Genomic DNA, 19,104 nt, shown 5'->3' on the forward strand with positions numbered 1-19,104 from the left:
AGGCTATGCTGGACCAGGGGGAATCAAGTGGTCACTGCCTGTGGAAGCTAACTGGAGGAGAGTGGGTGAGTTGTTTTGGTCTCTTTTCAATAGAAACCAGGCTAAGCTAACAGATGTTTGATGCCTCGTATGATGTGCTGGGACCCTGTTTGTACTGTTGATGACGTTTGGTGCTGTTCTGAGCATTATTTGTGGCTATGAGTGGCTTTTTGACTGCACTGTTTGTTATGGTGCTGTCATTGCTAAAGTTGCTACAACTAGAGAAGCTAGCGGTTAGCAGATGGTCTAACTTGGTGTCACGGTGAGTTGGACCATGGGTTAAATTTACACCCGAATATCTCTTTAACAAATACACATTTTACAATAAGTATTATTATTTTATTTTTTTTACTGTAATTTTATTTGTGGACCATGGGACACTTGAATTGAAAATAGGGGTTTCCTTTTAGAGGCTTAGATGTCTAATGTTTTTATAGCTTTTCCATCTTTCATACCATGTAATGTTTGAATGTAGTGGAGGATTTCTATTTTAAATTCCTGAATCCTTGGTCTTAACTTAAGTAACAGCCATTATTACAGTTTCCTCCATGGCTCAGTGCTGCTCTCCAGACTGTAGGTTACAGCTCCATGGCGCCATCCTCTGGTACAAACTTCTCACTGACACACTCAACTTCAAACTGGTGTTCTTAAATTGTTAAGAGTTTTTGTTGCTTTGGGTTTGAGGCAGATCAATAATAATTGAATGAATTACACATAATGGGAAAGACACTTGCATGATCTTGAGCACTTTACTGTGAATATTAAAAAAAATAAACAAGTGAAAAGTTGTTTTACTGGGTTGATTTCACATAAATAATACAGAAATTAGGATTTTATGATATCATTACTGATATTTAGGATGCAATTTAAAAGACACGTTCTCATGACATTTTGGCATTTCTAACTTGTCCCTTTCTCTGAGCAGAAAAACAAAACAAAACAACAACAAAAAAAAAACTTATACCTAACACAAATTCAGTACAGCCACTGACCAGTTGCATAAACATGATATCGCCTGTTTAAATAAGATAAATGAATGAGAATCAGGCCATTTGCCCACAGCTGTGGACATTGCATCAGTCTACCCTAACAAATACTGGATGGTCAGCACACATTAACATATTTTTCTCAAATTTCCTTAACAATGTTCAATCGCAAGTAATATTGTTATTTGTCCATTCCTAATACTACTAGCCTACTACTACTACAACTACTACTATTAATAATAATAATAGGTAGCCTAATGTCATTTCAGTAATACAGTGTGGCCCCCACCCCCCACCCATTGTTACCCTAGCAAAAAAAAGGTCATTAACATTGAGCATTAGAGTGCGTCAGTGGTCAATGTCCAGCCACTGACCAGCTCCATAAACATGATATCACCTGTTCAAATAAGATAAATAATGATACTATGAAAATCAGGCCATTTGCCCACAGCTGTGGACATTGCATCAGTCTACCTTCATAAATACTGGATGGTCAGTAGCAGCCACCTTCTTTCAGAGTTTGTGCTCCTGTGATCAGTGGGAGTAGCTACATCCACACTAAATCTTGTTGAGTTGATTTTCCTAGCAGGGGTTTCTAGAGGTTTTCCAATGGGGGGTCCTGTGCTGGTGGTGTTGCTCCTCTGTCTGTCTGGGACATGGGCTCAGGCAGAAAGTGAAGGAGCTGACAATGTTAGTGTTGATATCTGGGCTGAGCTCAGAGCTCTGAGAGACGAACTGAAGGCTGAACTTCAAACCCAGAAAGATAAAGTGGCCGTTCTTGAGAAGGAGAAATCAGGTACAGTATTTTGCCAAAGTTTTAGGCACTTTAGTTGTTTAGATTCCAGAAATTCCATATTTTAACCTTTGTCTTGTGTCAGCTTTCTGCTACCATCTGTTTTGTTGGTGTCAGTTTTGACCAGAGTCTTAAACCAGCTGTAAAATACACTAAATACAATTATTTATCATCCCATTTGTTTCTCAACTCTTGGTCACGTTGTTAGGCTTCCTTATGAAAAGGTTGGTTTTGCCTTTGTGAGTTCAGTTTTAACTCTCATGATTGTTCTTATCCCTATCTTATCTTAGTCCTGCAACAGAGGACTGTTGGATTTTAGTCAAATCAATAGGAACACACAATAACCACCAGCCAGAAAAGTGTTATAAATGAAAAAGTCATTTCAACAGTGTTATTTCAAAGAACTTCATATGATATTTCAGAGATCAGCCTCAGACTGACAACAACTGAAAACAAGGTGACAGCAACTACAGCAGAGCTGGAAGCAACGAAAACGGAACTGCAGCTCCAGAAGACAAAAGTGGAGGAACTGACTAATGGTAAGTCATAAAATTCCCATTTTTAGTATATAAAAATCTAAGAAAAGCAATTCATTAAACACTAGACATTTGCAGGAATATTGAAAAACAAAACAAAACAGAAGTACATGTAGTGGAGTCCAAGGACTGAAGACCATACTAATACATATTTTTACATATTTTACAGACAATCCTGCTGAAAGAAGAAATGCATTAATCAATAAAGAATTGTGGACATGAAACGTATTGTTTCAATCTTTTAATCTTGTTTCCATGTTGTGTTTACAGAAAATGTCAAGTACGCATTCACTGCTGGTTTAGATGTCTCAGGGACAATTGGACCATACAATACTGAAAAACACTTGTCTACGGAAAAGTACTCACCAATGTTGGTGAGGCTTATAACCAATATACAGGTAGTGTATACATCACCACATGCTTCATAACATAAGCTGACAATGTTGAGTATTGGACAGTGATGATGAGATCTCTGCTTCTTTACTGTTCCAGGTATCTTCACTGCTCCAGTTAAAGGGGTCTACTACATCAGATTTACTGCCTACACCGAAACCGAAAGTAGCAAATGGGTGGGAGTCTACTTATACCATAACAATCAGAAAGTCCTGGGTAATTTTGAGTATGGTAGCCCTGCTTCACTTGCAAATGCATTAATTCTCCAGATGGAAAAGGGAAGTGTGGTCTATATGAGCCTCGCCCCAAACTTTGTGCTTTATGATTTTAAAGACTACCGGAACAGCTTCAGTGGTTTCCTGCTGTATCGTCTGTGATTTTAAGTCGGCTACTTTGACACCTTCAAGAAAGGCCTTAAACAAACCATGTCAATGATTCATCAGAATTTGACTGTTGATTTCACTACAATTAAAAGTAATGTGTATTAGTCAATCACAAGGATTATTTTGCAATATAAAGGTGTCCATTAAAATACATTCATACTTAATGACTTCCTGTACTGTCCTTTATTATCAGAAACTATAAAACATGTATTAACTGCAATATTCTAAAAACTTAATCAACACTGAGCATTAGTGTGTGTATAAATACAGGCTCTGTCTCACACAACCCTCAACTACTAGGACACCACAGAGTTACTATGTGTGATACAGTGATACTGTTGTATTTTTCAGAAATACCAAATATTTCTGAAAAAAGATTATCTTAACAAATACACATTTTACAATAAGTATTATTATTATTATTATTATTATTATTATTATTATTATTATTATTATTATTATTATTATTATTGTTATTGTTATTATTATTATTATTATTATTTATTTATTTTACTGTAATTTTATTTGTGGACCATGGGACACTTGAATTGAAAATAGGGGTTATCTTTTCACATAGTCTAATCAGAGGTTTAGATGTCTAATGTTTTTATAGCTTTTCCATATTTCATACCATGTAATGTTTGAATGTAGTGGAGGATTTCTATTTTAAACTCCTGAATCCTTGGTCTTAACTTAAGTAACAGCCATTATTACAGTTTCCTCCATGGCTCAGTGCTGCTCTCCAGACTGTAGGTTACAGCTCCATGGCGCCATCCTCTGGTACAAACTTCTCACTGACACACTCAACTTCAAACTTGTGTTCTTAAATTGTTAAGAGTTTTTGTTGCTTTGGGTTTGAGGCAGATCAATAATAACTGAATGAATTACACATGATGGGAAAGACACTTGCATGATCTTGAGCCCTTTACTGTGAATATTAAAAAAAGAAAAAGTGGAGAGAAGTCCTCCCAACTGACCAATAGCCCATTTAAACAACTGAAAAGTTGTTTTACATTAAGAATAAAGAAATGAGGATTTTATTATATCATTACTGATATTTAGGATGTCATTTGACCCACATGTTCTCATGGCATTTTGGCATTTCTAACTTGTCCCTTTCTTTAAAAACAAAACTTTTCCATAACACATTGAGCGTCCAGCCACTGACCAGCTCCATAAACATGATATCACCTGTTTAAATAAGATAAATAATGATACTAATGAGAATCAGGCCATTTGCCCACAGCTGTGGACATTGCATCAGTCTACCTTCATAAATACTGGATGGTCAGTCAGTAGCAGCCACCTTCTTTCAGAGTTTGTGCTCCTGTGATCAGTGGGAGTAGCTACATCCACACTAAATCTTGTTGAGTTGATTTTCCTAGCAGGGGTTTCTAGAGGTTTTCCAATGGGGGGTCCTGTGCTGGTGGTGTTGCTCCTCTGTCTGTCTGGGACATGGGCTCAGGCAGAAAGTGGAGGAGCTGACAATGTTAGCGCTGATATCTGGGCTGAGCTCAGAGCTCTGAGAGACATGGTGGTGGAGCAGAAGGTGGAACTGAAGTTTACCAAGGCTGAACTTCAAACCCAGAAAGATAAAGTGGCCGTTCTTGAGAAGGAGAAATCAGGTACAGTACTGTGCAAAAGTTTTATTGGGCACTTTGTTGTTTAGATTCTAGAAATTGTCAAAAATTGTAACTATTTTAATTCACAAGAAGAACACTGAGTCCTGCAACAGAGGACTGTTGGATTGTAGTCAAATCAACAGGAACACACAATAACCAGCCAGAAAAGTATTATAATGAAGAAGAAGTTGTGAAATGCTACTTTCAACAGTGTTATTTCAAAGAACTTCATCCTCTATGATATTTCAGAGATCAGCGTCAGACTGACAGTGACTGAAAACAAACTGACTGTAACTGAAAACAAGGTGACAGCAAATGAAATCAAGGTTGCAATAAATGAAAACAAACTGACAGCAACTACAGCAGAGCTGGAAGCAACGAAAACTGAACTGGAGCTCCAGAAGACAAATGTGGAGGAACTGATTAATGGTAAGTCATAAAAATCCTGTTATAGAAAAATCTAAGAGTAATTCATTAATTCACAAGAAGAACACTGAGTCCTGCAACAGAGGACTGTTGGATTGTTGTCAAATCAACAGGAACACACAATAACTTATTTTAACATATTTTAACCTTCGTCTTCTTTAACCTTCTTGTGTTAGCTTTCTGCTACCGAATTTTTATTGTTTTATTTTGTTTAAATAGAGGTTACTGACAAAGTCAAAAGCCTTGATGCAATAAAGAAATGTATGTGGTATCTTTATGCATCAAAAACCTAAAAACGGTTTTATAATGAAGCCAGAAAGGTGTTATAATGAAGAAGTTGTGAAATGGTACTTTTAACAGTGTCATTCAAAGAACTTCATATGATATTTCAGAGATCAGCCTCAGACTGACAACAACTGAAAACAAGGTGACAGCAACTACAGCAGAGCTGGAAGCAACGAAAACTGAACTGGAGCTGCAGAAGACAAAAGTGGAGGAACTGATGAATGGTAAGTCATAAAAATCCCATTAAAAAAGAATTGCAATTCATTAAACTATTCGTTTTCATGCTTTTCTAGTCTAAGTGATAGACCTGGTTTCTAGAGTTTTAACTGATCAGAAGGAAGTGAAGTTATTGGGAAAAACTGGATGTTTCTAAGAACAAACTGGATGAGATCCAGACGACATTTGCAGGAATATTGATAACAGAACCAGAAGTACATGCAGTGGACTGAAGACCACATCCTAATACATATTTCAATTCTGCTTAAACAAAAAATGCATACATCTTCATCCTCAGCCTCTATGATATTTCAGAGATCAGCCTCAGACTGACAACAACTGAAAACAAGGTGACAGCAACTACAGCAGAGCTGGAAGCAACGAAAACTGAACTGGAGCTGCAGAAGACAAAAGTGGAGGAACTGATGAATGGTAAGTGATAAAAGTCCCGTTATTAAAAGAAGAGTAATTCATTAAACTATTGGTTTTCATGCTTTTCTAGTCCAAGTGATAGACCTGGTTTCTTATGGAAGAATTATCCTCTCTTTAATTAAGAGCATAGATTTTCAGTTTGAGAGCATGATTTCATCCCTGTTCGCATCCCGGCCCAGGCACCCTTGCTGATTTCATATTATGATCTTGAATTACTGTAGCAGTAATAGAATCCCTGTACCCAGCGGATTCTATTATTGAAACGTTTAACAAGAGATGATGGGTAAACATCCGTGATTAAAAAGGTATATTAAAAAATACGCCATGATGATAACATTGGTGCGTGACACCTGGGAGTCAAAGCCAGGGGGCGCACTATGTGTGATGTGTTTGAGTTGTAGCAACATTAAACAATAAACTTACTCTACTTTACTTTACTTTACTTACTAAGACTTTGAGCAGCAAGGGTGCCTGGGCCGGGATGCAAACCGGCGAACCCATGGTGTGAAACTAAGGCTTTACCAAATTGACTAACCTTTAGACTACCACCACCATCATACCTCCTCTGCAGCATATATACTATATAAAATATAGCCCACTAATATTGGATTAAAAAAAACATCTAAATTACAATGGGATTACTTATGAAATAAATTATACCTAAATATGCTGGCGTCTTAAATAGGTGGTGATTCAAATAGCTGGCTCATATGGCCAATTGGTTTATTTAGAGAGAAGCAGTTTTACAAACAGACCACAAACAGACCATATCGGCTACCTGCCCCTACAGAGCACTAAAAAAAAGAAAATGAACACACCCAAAGCGGCATCCGTCACATGATTGATGATATTTACAGCCTGGTACTTTTATTTTTTTTTGGTCTCAACCAATAGTTTCTACCCCCGCACACACTCTGAGGGGGGTGAATTTTTTTTAAACTCTACCGTTTTACTATTATTAGGTTTAAAATTCTGGCCAATTAGAGCGCGGAAACGTTGAGTGACAGGTCTGGAGACCGCTGCTTCGAGGCCAGTGGGCGGGCTCTCGGCCGGCTAACGGCCGCACCGCTCCAAATATGGCAAGTCAGATCCAACATGGCGCAGTTCAAACCCCCGTAGTAGCGGCACAAAACAGACTCCCCCAAACCAATGGGTGACGTCACGGTGCTACGTCCATTCTTTATACAGTCTATGGTCTGAGCAGGCACCTTGACCTGTGAGCACGTATGTGTTCTGAGTGCGTGCACTTAGCTCTGAGCACGCACAGGGCACATTTGAATGCGAGCAACATTTTTGTGTGCAAGAAGGAGAAATGTGAGCACAGGCATGTGATCTTTGAGTTCGAGCACACGTTTTGAAAGAAAGCAGCAGACGTTTAAGTGCGAGCACAAAATGTGAGCATGAGGAGAAAAAAATCTGAGCAAGCAAAGGACCTGTGTCACTAAAAAGGAATGAAATCATGCTCTCAAACTGAAAATCTATGCACTTGATTATAAGATAATTCTTCCATAGTTTCTAGAGTGACAACTGATCAGGAAGTGAAGTTATGGGTAAAAACTAGATTAAACAAAAATTGCATGAATCTTCATCCTCAGCCTCTATGATATTTCAGAGATGAGCCTCAGACTGACAACAACCGAAAACCAGTTGGCAGAAACTACAGCAGAGCTGGAAGCAACGAAAACTGAACTGCAGCTCCAGAAGAAAAAAGTGGAGGAACTGATTAATGGTAAACATCCCTTCATTAGTAGAAAAAAAGTAATTAATTAAACTATTGGTTTTCATGCTTTTGTAGTCCAAGTGATAGAACTGGTTTCTAGAGTGACAACTGATCAAGTACATGCAAGGGAGTCCAGTGACTGGAGACCACACCCTAATACATATTTGACAGACAACCCTGCTTAAACAAGAAATGCATTAATCAATAAAGAATTGTGGACATGAAACTTATTGTTTCAATCTTTAAAAGAGAATCTTTGTTTCCATGTTGTGTTTACAGAAAATGTGAAGTACGCATTCACTGCTGGTTTAGAGGGCACAGGGCATATTGGACCATACGATACTGAAAAAACACTTGTCTACAATAGAGTACTCACCAATGTTGGTGGGGCTTATAACCCACATACAGGTAGTGTATACATCACCACATGCTTCATAACATAAACTGACAATGTTGAGTATTGGACAGTGATGATGAGATCTCTGCTTCTTTACTGTTCCAGGTATCTTCACTGCTCCAGTTAAAGGAGTCTACTACATCAGATTTTCTGCCTTCAACAACTTACGTGACGGATGGGTGGGAGTCAACTTATACCATAATAATCAGATAGTCCTGCATAATTCTGAGAATATTATCAATCATGGTTTATATGCAAATGCATTAATTTTCCAGATGGAAAAGGGAAGTGTGGTCTATATGAGTCTCACCCCACCCTCTGCGATTTATGATGATAATCTCTATCGGACCACCTTCAGTGGTTTCTTGCTGTATCGTCTGTGATTTTAAGTCGGCTACTTTGACACCTTCAAGAAAGGCCTTAAACAAACCATGTCGATGATTCATCAACATCTGACTGTTGATTTCACTACAATTAAAAGTAATGTGTATTAGTCAATAACAAAGCTTATCTTGCAATATAAAGGTGTCCATTAAATCACATTCATACTTAATGACTTCCTGTACTGTCCTTTATTATCAGAAACTATAAAATATGTATTAACTGCAATATTCTAAAAACTTAATCAAGACTGAGCATTAGCGTGTGTATAAATACAGGCTCTGTCTCACACAACCCTCAACTACTAGGACACCACAGAGTTACTATGCGTCACATTTTCAAAGAGTGATACCTGTTTTTCAGAAATACCAAATATTTCTGAAAAAAGATTATCTTAACAAATACACATTTTACAATAAGTCTATCATATACAGTATGTATTTTGTTATTTTATTTGTGGACCATGGGACACTTGAATTGAAAATAGGGGTTATCTTTTCACATAGTCAAATCAGAGGTTTAGATGTCTAATGTTTTTATAGCTTTTCCATCTTTCATACCATATAATGTTTGAATGTAGTGGAGGATTTCTATTTTAAACTCCTGAATCCTTGGTCTTAACTTAAGAAACAGCCATTATTACAGTTTCCTCCATGGCTCAGTGCTGCTCTCCAGACTGTAGGTTACAGCTCCATGGCGCCATCCTCTGGTACAAACTTCTCACTGACACACTCAACTTCAAACTGGTGTTCTTAAATTGTTAAAGAGTTTTTGTTGCTTTGGGTTTGAGGCAGATCAATAATAATTGAATGAATTACACATGATGGGAAAGACACTTGCATGATCTTGAGCCCTTTACTGTGAATATTAAAAAAAATAAACAAGTGAAAAGTTGTTTTACTGGGTTGATTTCACATAAATAACACAGAAATGAGGATTTTATGATGTCATTACTGATATTTAGGATGCAATTTAACAGACACGTTCTCATGACATTTTGGCATTTCTAACTTGTCCCTTTCTCTGAGCAGAAAAACAAAACAAAACGACAACAAAAAAAAACTTATACCTAACACAAATTCAGTGCAGCCACTGACCAGTTGCATAAACATGATATCGCCTGTTTAAATAAGATAAATGAATGAGAATCAGGCCATTTGCCCACAGCTGTGGACATTGCATCAGTCTACCCTAATAAATACTGGATGGTCAGCACACATTAACATATTTTTCTCAAATTTCCTTAACAACGTTCAGTCGCAAGTAATATTGTTATTTGTCCACTCCTAATACTACTAGCCTACTACTACTACTACTACTAGGTAGCCTAATGTCATTTCAGTAATACAGTGTGGCCCCCACCCCCCACCCATTGTTACCCTAGCAAAAAAAAAATGAATTACCAAAAAAATAATATAAAAAGAAAAGTGAAAAAAAGAAAGAGAGAGAAAGAGAAAGGAAAAGTAATAATAAGATAAATAATCATATAAATAACATCTAAAAAAAACCCTTCATAAATCATTTATCCATTTAACTGTATGAAAATTACACATATAACATCAACACACATGTAGATTCATCAAGCAAAACAAAGAAAAAGAAAAAAAGAATCCACAGTAGCAAAAGTAGAGCTGTTAGTTAAAAATATTAACAGATTTTTACAAGCTAAGGTATATTGTCTCCATGCAAACACTACTTTATGGCATCTCTTACATTTTTACAAGCTATTAAGGGCCAAATCTATGGAAAGAGTAGCAATGATTTTATTTTATAGCCAATTATACACATACCCAAAGACACCAAAACCATAACCCAAACAAAATATGTATCTATTTATTTACACAAATGAATTACAGTTTCCTCCATGGCTCAGTGCTGCTCTCCAGACTGTAGGTTACAGCTCCATGGCGCCATCCTCTGGTACAAACTTCTCACTGACACACTCAACTTCAAACTGGTGTTCTTAAATTGTTAAGAGTTTTTGTTGCTTTGGGTTTGAGACAGATAAAAAAAAAAATAAACGTGCCTACAAATTATAGGAAAACACACTTGCATGATATTTATCACTTACTTTGAGTAAGAAAAAAAAACAAAGAAGAAAAATTGAAGATGAGTACTGTTGTTGTTCTGGGTTGATTTCACAAAGAATAACAAAATGAGGATTTTTTTTTTATACCATTACTGATATTTAGGATGTAATTTGACCCACATGTTCTCATGACATTTTGGTATTTCTAACTTGTCCCTTTCTTTAAAAACAAAACTTTTACATAACACATTGAGTGTCCAGCCACTGACCAGCTCCATAAACATGATATCACCTGTTTAAATAAGATAAATAATGATACTAATGAGAATCAGGCCATTTGCCCACAGCTGTGGACATTGCATCAGTCTACCTTCATAAATACTGGATGGTCAGTAGCAGCCACCTTCTTCCAGCGTTTGTGCTCCTGTGATCAGTGGGAGTAGCTACATCCACACTAAATCTTGTTGAGTTGATTTTCCTAGCAGGGGTTTCTAGAGGTTTTCCAATGGGGGGTCCTGTGCTGGTGGTGTTGCTCCTCTGTCTGTCTGGGACATGGGCTCAGGCAGAAAGTGGAGGAGCTGACAATGTTAGCGCTGATATCTGGGCTGAGCTCAGAGCTCTGAGAGACATGGTGGTGGAGCAGAAGGTGGAACTGAAGTTTACCAAGGCTGAACTTCAAACCCAGAAAGATAAAGTGGCCGTTCTTGAGAAGGAGAAATCAGGTACAGTACTGTGCCAAAGTCTTAGGCACTTTAGATTCCAAAAATTCCATATTTTAACCTTCGTCTTATGTCAGCTTTCTGCTATCATCTTTTGTGTTGGTGTCAGTTTTGACCAGAGACTTAAATCAGCTGTAAAATACACTAAAAACAATTATTTATCATCCCATTTGTTTCTCTACTCTTGGTCACGTTGTTAGGCTTCCTTATCTATGAAAAGGTTGGTTTTGCCTTTGTGAGTTCAGTTTTAACTCTCATGATTGTTCTTATCCCTATTTTATCTTAGTCCTGCAACAGAGGACTGTTGGATTTTAGTCAAATCAATAGAAACACACAATAACCACCAGCCAGACAAGTGTTATAAATGAAGAAGTAATTTCAACAGTGTTATTTCAAAGAACTTCATATGATACAGAGATCAGCCTCAGACTGACAACAACTACAGCAGAGCTGGAAGCAACGAAAACTGAACTGGAGCTCCAGAAGACAAAAGTGGAGGAACTGATTAATGGTAAGTCAAAAAAAAATTCTGTTATTATAATCTAAGAAGAGTAATTCATTAAACTATTGGTTTTCATGCTTTTTTTTTGTCCAAGTGATAGAACTGGTTTTTAGAGTGACAACTGATCAGAAGGAAGTGAAGTACTGGATGTTTCTAAAAACAAACTGGATGAGATCCAGACGACATTTGCAGGAATATTGATGAAAACCAAAACAGAAGTAGGCTACATGTAGTGGAGTCCAATGACTGAAGACCTGTCAGGGTTGTAGGAGGAAGGACCCAAATGCAGGAGCGTACAGGCAGATTTCTTGCAAACTAAGGTTTTAATTGCTACAACCAGGGTCGGCCCGAGCATTTCGGTGGCCCTAAACAAGATTTTTGTTTGTGGCCCACTCTAAGCGCAAACACCAAATCACATACACTGCTTAAAACTGAATACAGACATGTTTGATAGACAGATGTAACAATACTCAAGTGTTTTAATCTTTCGCTCTAAGTACACTGAAGCCAATTTGTCCTAGAACACTGTAGGCTATAAAGAATAATTTAGGCCAAATTTTCTGAAAAATGTCAAATCCCTTGTGAAAACACTCCTTCAGTCATGAGAACAAACTCTTTTGGTGCTTGAAATAGGATATGAATACAGTAATAGATAAGTGTAGAAAACAAGTCTAAAATGAAATTTTGTAAAATCGCCTTTTGAGCATAAATTTTGTCATTCTGGCATTCTATTTTCACCAAATGTCTTAAATGTGAGATAAAAAAGAAGCTGAATATTGACTTCAAAGCTTCATCAGATTTTTTAAATGAGAAATTAGCTTTTTGTCCTCTTCAAACTAAAATATTTACTAAATAAATGGAATTGTTGTGCAATGAAATAAATAAATGGAAAACACACAATTTACATTGTTCATATAATGTGTGTTGTCACTGTGTCTGTGCTGTGTGAAAGGTAAAAAAAAAAAAGTGTAAGAGCTCAACAGGTCTGTATACAGAGCTGGAGCTGAGTTTAAGTCTGAACTTTCTCATATATATTTTTAAATAATCCTGCTCGTCAGATGAGTCAAAACTTTCAGCGTCTGAAGCACCGTCATCACTGCTTCTCTCTCTCTCCTAATATAACGATTCTGCGGGTTTGAAGCTTCACCGTTGTTTTAATTGACAGGTTCGGTCAGCCAGCCGCTGTAGGTAAACCATGGAGCTAAAACTGTGATAGGAAGGACCTTAGTGATCCCAGAGTGCCAATTGGTTGGCCGAAGTTGACTGACAGGCGATTCAACCAATCACGTATGCTCAAGTTGACGGACAGCGGATTCAACGAATTACACACAGTGAGAGGGGGCGATGCGTGCACCATGCTCTGTTACTGGCTCTCAAACTCTGGCTGTGAATAACGTAGGTCATCGAGGGCGGGTGTATTTGAAAGAGGAGAGCCGTCTCTCGGTCACGGGAGCAGTTAAACCGCGTTTCTACGGCGTAAAATGACCGAAATATAAACAAAAACATATCAAGACAGTCGCGTAAACACGCGCGCCGACCTCAGTGTTAAAATGACTTGAATTGAACCCCAGTACCTTTCTGATCATGTGGCCCCACCTGACGGCTGAGGCCCTAAACAACCGCATAGAGTGTTTATGCCAGGGGCCGGCCCTGGCTACAACAGCCAGGAGAACAGAACACCATGACGACAAACAATAATCCAACACGGAACTGAAAGAAACCTGTGACTAAATACATAATCCAACACGGCACTGAAAGAAACATGAGACTAAATACATAATCCAACACGGAACTGAAAGAAACCTGTGACTAAATACATAATCCAAAACGGAACTGAAAGAAACTTGAGACTAAGGCCCCGCTTATACGTACCCGGGTATTTTTTAAAAACTGAGACATTAACCACCTAGGTTTTTCTAGATTTTCCTAGCAGGGGTTTCTAGAGGTTTTCCAATGGGGGGTCCTGTGCTGGTGGTGTTGCTCCTCTGTCTGTCTGGGACATGGGCTCAGGCAGAAAGTGGAGGAGCTGACAATGTTAGTGTTGATATCTGGGCTGAGCTCAGAGCTCTGAGAGACATGGTGGTGGAGCAGAAGGTGGAACTGAAGTTTACCAAGGCTGAACTTCAAACCCAGAAAGATAAAGTGGCCGTTCTTGAGAAGGAGAAATCAGGTACAGTACTGTGCTAAAGTTTTATTTGGCACTTTGTTGTTCAGATTCCAGAAATTGTCAAAAATTGTAACTATTTTAATTCACAAGAAAAACACTGAGTCCTGCAACAGAGGACTGTTGGATTGTAGTCAAATCAACCGGAACACACAATAACCAGCCAGAAAAGTATTATCATGAAGTCATGAAATACTTTCAACAGTGTTATTTCAAAGAACTTCATCCTCTATGATATTTCAGAGATCAGTAACAAGGTGACAACAACTACAGTAGAGCTGGAAACAACGAAAACTGAACTGCAGCTCCAGAAGACAAAAGTGGAGGAACTGATTGTAAGAACTGATGGTAAGTAATAAAAATAGCATTAGAAATCTAAGCAGAGTAATTCATTAAACCATTGGTTTTCATAATTTTTCTAGTCCAAAGTCGTTTGGAAGGAAGTGACAAGTTATGGGAAAAACTGGATGTTTCTATGAGAACAAACTGCATTAATCTTCATCCTCTATGATGTTTCAGAGATCAGCCTCAGACTGACAACAAATGAAAACAAGGTGACAGCAACTACAGCAGAGCTGGAAGCAACGAAAACTGAACTGGAGCTCCAGAAGACAAAAGTGGAGGAACTGATGAATGGTAAATCATAAAAATCCTATTATTAGTAGGAAATATCTAAGAAGAGTAATTCATTAAACTATTGGTTTTCATGCTTTTCTAGTCCAAGTGATAGATCTGGTTTCTAGAGTAACAACTGATCAGAAGGAATTAAAGTAATGGGGAAAAAACGGGACGTTTCTACAAATCTGCAGGAATATTGATTAGTCCAATAAGTGAAGACAACACCCTAATACATATTTTAAGTACAGACAATCCTGCTTAAACAAACAAAAAATGCATTAATCAATAATGAATTGTGGACATGACACTTGTTGTTTCAATCTTTAAAAAGTGAATCTTGTTTCCATGTTGTGTTTACAGAAAATGTGAAGTACGCATTCACTGCTGGTTTGGATCTCTCAGGACGTATTGGACCATACAATACTGAAAAAACACGGAAGAGTACTCACCAATGTTGGTGGGGCTTATAACCCACATACAGGTAGTGTATACATCACCACATGCTTCATAACATAAACTGACAATGTTGAGTATTGGACAGTGATGATGAGATCTCTGCTTCTTTACTGTTCCAGGTATCTTCACTGCTCCAGTTAAAGGAGTCTACTACATCAGATATAGGCTACTGCCTTCAACAACAACAATGGAAAAAACCTGGGAGTGAACTTATACCATAATAATCAGAGAGTCCTTTACAATTCTGTATACACTGAACCTGAAATTTCACTTGCAAATGCATTAATTATCCAGATGGAAGAGGGAAGTGTGGTCCATATGACTTTGCAGCCAAACCATGCACTTTATGATAATAATTTCTATCTGAACACCTTCAGGGGTTTCCTGCTGTATCGTCTGTGATTTTAAGTCGGCTACTTTGACACCTTCAAGAAAGGCCTTAACACACTGCAACTGACACATGATATCACCTGTTTAAATAAGGTTGGGCTATTTGCCCACAGCTGTGGACATTGCATCAGTCTACCTTCATAAATACTGGATAGTATTTATAGCAGCCACCTTCTTTCAGAGTTTGTGCTCCTGTGATCAGTGGGAGTAGCTACATCCACACTAAATCTTGTTGAGTTGATTTTCCTAGCAGGGGTTTCTAGAGGTTTTCCAATGGGGGGTCCTGTGCTGGTGGTGTTGCTCCTCTGTCTGTCTGGGACATGGGCTCAGGCAGAAAGTGGAGGAGCTGACAATGTTAGCGCTGATATCTGGGCTGAGCTCAGAGCTCTGAGAGACGAACTGAAGTGCACCAAGGCTGAACTGACAGATAAAGTGGCCGTTCTTGAGAAGGAGAAATCAGGTACAGTACTATGCCAAAGTCTTAGGCACTTTAGATTCCAAAAATTCCATATTTTAACCTTCGTCTTATGTCTGCTTTCTGCTATCATCTTTTGTGTTGGTGTCAGTTTTGACCAGAGACTTAAATCAGCTGTAAAATACACTAAAAACAATTGTTTATCATCCCATTTGTTTCTCGACTCTTGGTCACGTTGTTAGGCTTCCTTATCTATGAAAAGGTTGGTTTTGCCTTTGTGAGTTCAGTTTTAACTCTTATGATTGTTCTTATCCCTATCTTATCTTAGTCCTGCAACAGAGGACTGTTGGATTTTAGTCAAATCAATAGGAACACACAATAACCACCAGCCATAAAAGTGTTATAAATGAAGATTTTAATAATTTCAACAGTGTTATTTCAAAGAACTTCATATGATACAGAGATCAGTCTCAGACTGACAACAACTACAGCAGAGCTGGAAGCAACGAAAACTGAACTGGAGCTTCAAAAGGTGTAATCTGGATAAAATTTATCCGGATTTTGAAATCCCTTTTTTTGCTATCCAGGATCACGTAATCCGTCTTACTTCTATCCCAGTTGTTCAACGCAAAATTGGATTGGATCAGTCTGATCAAAATCCAAATTTTCAAGATTACCAAATCCGGATAATGAGTGCTCTAGATGGGACTGTGCATCACACTGAATGCTGATTGGTCGGTAAACAACAGGTAGAACAGCAGCATGAGGTCACTCAAAGTGTATTTATGTGCATGTGTTTTCTGTGCTCTTTTTTGTTTCTTCACAGCCAGACTTTGTTTATGACTTAAATACTTGTTTGGGACTTGTTTTTAGGACACTATAATGTGTTACTTATTTTATGTGACCTTTTTTTTCTCTTTCTTTATCTTTTTTAATATATTCATAATAGAGACTAATCAATCAATCAATCAGTCAATCAATCAATCAAAACAGCAAGACTCCATCTGGTTGGGCTGTTAAAATACATTTTAAAAAGCAAGTATACAGTACATTAGGGAAATTGTGACTATTTCCCCATGTGTTTCAAATTCAAACATCAAATTTCAAAATTCAAACTTCAAATTTTAAAATTCAAACTTCAAATTTTAAAATTCAAACTTCAAATTTCATTAAATTCAGTTTGGGGAAAAGTAGTTGGTGAAAAGTTTTTCAGTTGTAGAATATTCAAAAGTTAACATTATTTACTAATCACTGTTGTGGTTTAAAATTAGGTGCAAAATATAAATCAATACATGTATATATACTACATTATGAATATTGTTTATTTGACCAGTTTGAATTTAATTTAAATCACATTTTGTTCCTGAAATCCCCCCTGAATCCACCATACTGCTGGGATCAGAATAATCCTGTTTTTTTGGATCAAAGTTATCCCGATCCTACTGAAAAGTTTTGAACAACACAAACTGAGGGTTTTATCCAGATCAAAACCAAGATTGGATTACGTGATCTAATCCGATCTCAGAATCCGTTTTTGGTTTTGAACAACCCATTTTCAAGATTTGATCCAATCCATTATCCAAAATCCGATCGGATTACCTTTGAACAACTGGGAGAAGACAAAAGTGGAGAGAAGAAGAGTAATTCATTAAACTATTGGTTTTCATGCTTTTTTTCAGTCCAAGTGATAGAACTGGTTTCAAAAATGAGAACTGTTCCGAAGAAAGTGACAATTAAGTTATGGGGAAAAACTGGATGTTTCTAGAACAAACTGGATGAGATCCAGAGATGACATCTGCAGGAATATTTAAAAACAGGATTGTCTGTAGTTGAATACAGACAATCCTGCTTAAACAAAAAAAATCCATTAATATTAATCCTCAAACTCTATTATATTTCAGAGATCAGTCTCAGACTGACAGCAACTGAAAACAAACTGACAGCAACTACAGCAGAGCTGGGAGAAACGAAAACTGAACTGGAGCTCCAGAAGACAAAAGTGGAGGAACTGATTAATGGTAAGTCATAAAAATCCTATTGTTAGTATATAAAAATCTAAGAAAAGCAATTCATTAAACTATTCGTTTTCATGCATTTCTAGTCCAAGTGATAGAACTGGTTTCTAGAGTGACAACTGATCAGAAGGAAGTGAAGTACTGGATGTTTCTAAGAACAAACTGGATGAGATCCAGACGACATTTGCAGGAATATTGATGAAAACCAAAACAGAAGTACATGTAGTGGAGTCCAATGACTGAAGACCTGTCAGGGTTGTAGGAGGAAGGACCCAAATGCAGGAGCCTACAGGCAGATTTCTTGCAAACTAAGGTTTTAATTGCTACAACAGCCAGGAGAACAGAACACCACGACGACAAACAATAATCCAACACGGAACTGAAAGAAACATGAGACTAAATACATAATCCAACACGGAACTGAAAGAAACATGAGACTAAATACATAATCCAACACGGAACTGAAAGAAACATGAGACTAAATACATAATCCAACACGGAACTGATAGAAACTTGAGACTAAATACAACAGAACTAATCAAACCAACAAGCAACAGGTGAGGAGACAGGAGGGCAAAGAAACCTGATTGGTGGAGACACACAAGGAGCAGGGCTGACGATGTGAAACGCAGGACAGGTGTGCAAGGAGACTGAGGAGGGAAAACACAGGAAGACAAGACAAGGACTTCAAAATAAAACAGGAAACTAGGACAAGACACAGACCATGACACAACACAGAACTTCAAAATAAAACAGGAACTAAACTAAACAGGGGAACACAGAAACTAAGAGTCCAATAACAAAACAGAACAGAAAACCGAGCCACTAAATGGCGGTAGACCAAGGGCCATGACAAGACCATCCTAATACATATTTGACATATTTTACAGACAATCCTTCTTAAAGAAGAAATGCATTAATCAATAAAGAATTGTGGAGACGAAACTTAATGTTTCGATCTTTTAATATTGTTGCCATGTTGTGTTTTACAGAAAATGTGAAGTACGCATTCACTGCTGGTTTGGATCTCTCAGGACGTATTGGACCGTACAATACTGTAAAAACTCTTGTCTACGGACAAGTACTCACCAATGTTGGTGGGGCTTATAACCCACATACAGGTAGTGTATACATCACCACATGCTTCATAACATAAACTGACAATGTTGAGTATTGGACAGTGATGA

The 19,104-nt window shown here is 37.6% G+C and overlaps 1 protein-coding gene across 3 annotated transcripts in view; it reads left to right on the forward strand.

The window, feature by feature from the left end:
* The window catches only part of LOC146960999 (cerebellin-3-like), a 98,997-nt gene that overhangs the window by 63,136 nt on the left and 16,757 nt on the right, over positions 1 to 19,104 (forward strand). The window contains exon 3 of one of the 3 annotated variants that reach the window (XR_015035312.1): positions 2,625 to 2,679. The exons of 1 other annotated variant lie outside the window; for it this stretch is intronic. Coding sequence is in view for 1 of the 2 variants with exons in the window: in XM_085771875.1 (XP_085628001.1) it covers positions 15,761 to 15,947 (187 nt within the window). In the remaining variant the exon portion in view is untranslated. Of the gene's footprint in view, positions 1 to 2,624; positions 2,680 to 15,697; positions 15,948 to 19,104 lie in introns of those variants that run through there. One more of the 3 variants, XM_085771875.1, reaches the window with a different exon arrangement.

Source organism: Trachurus japonicus, unplaced genomic scaffold (assembly GCF_045865225.1).
Source record: "Trachurus japonicus isolate A0001 unplaced genomic scaffold, Traja_1.0 AP029687.1".
Lineage (NCBI taxonomy): Eukaryota > Metazoa > Chordata > Actinopteri > Carangiformes > Carangidae > Trachurus > Trachurus japonicus.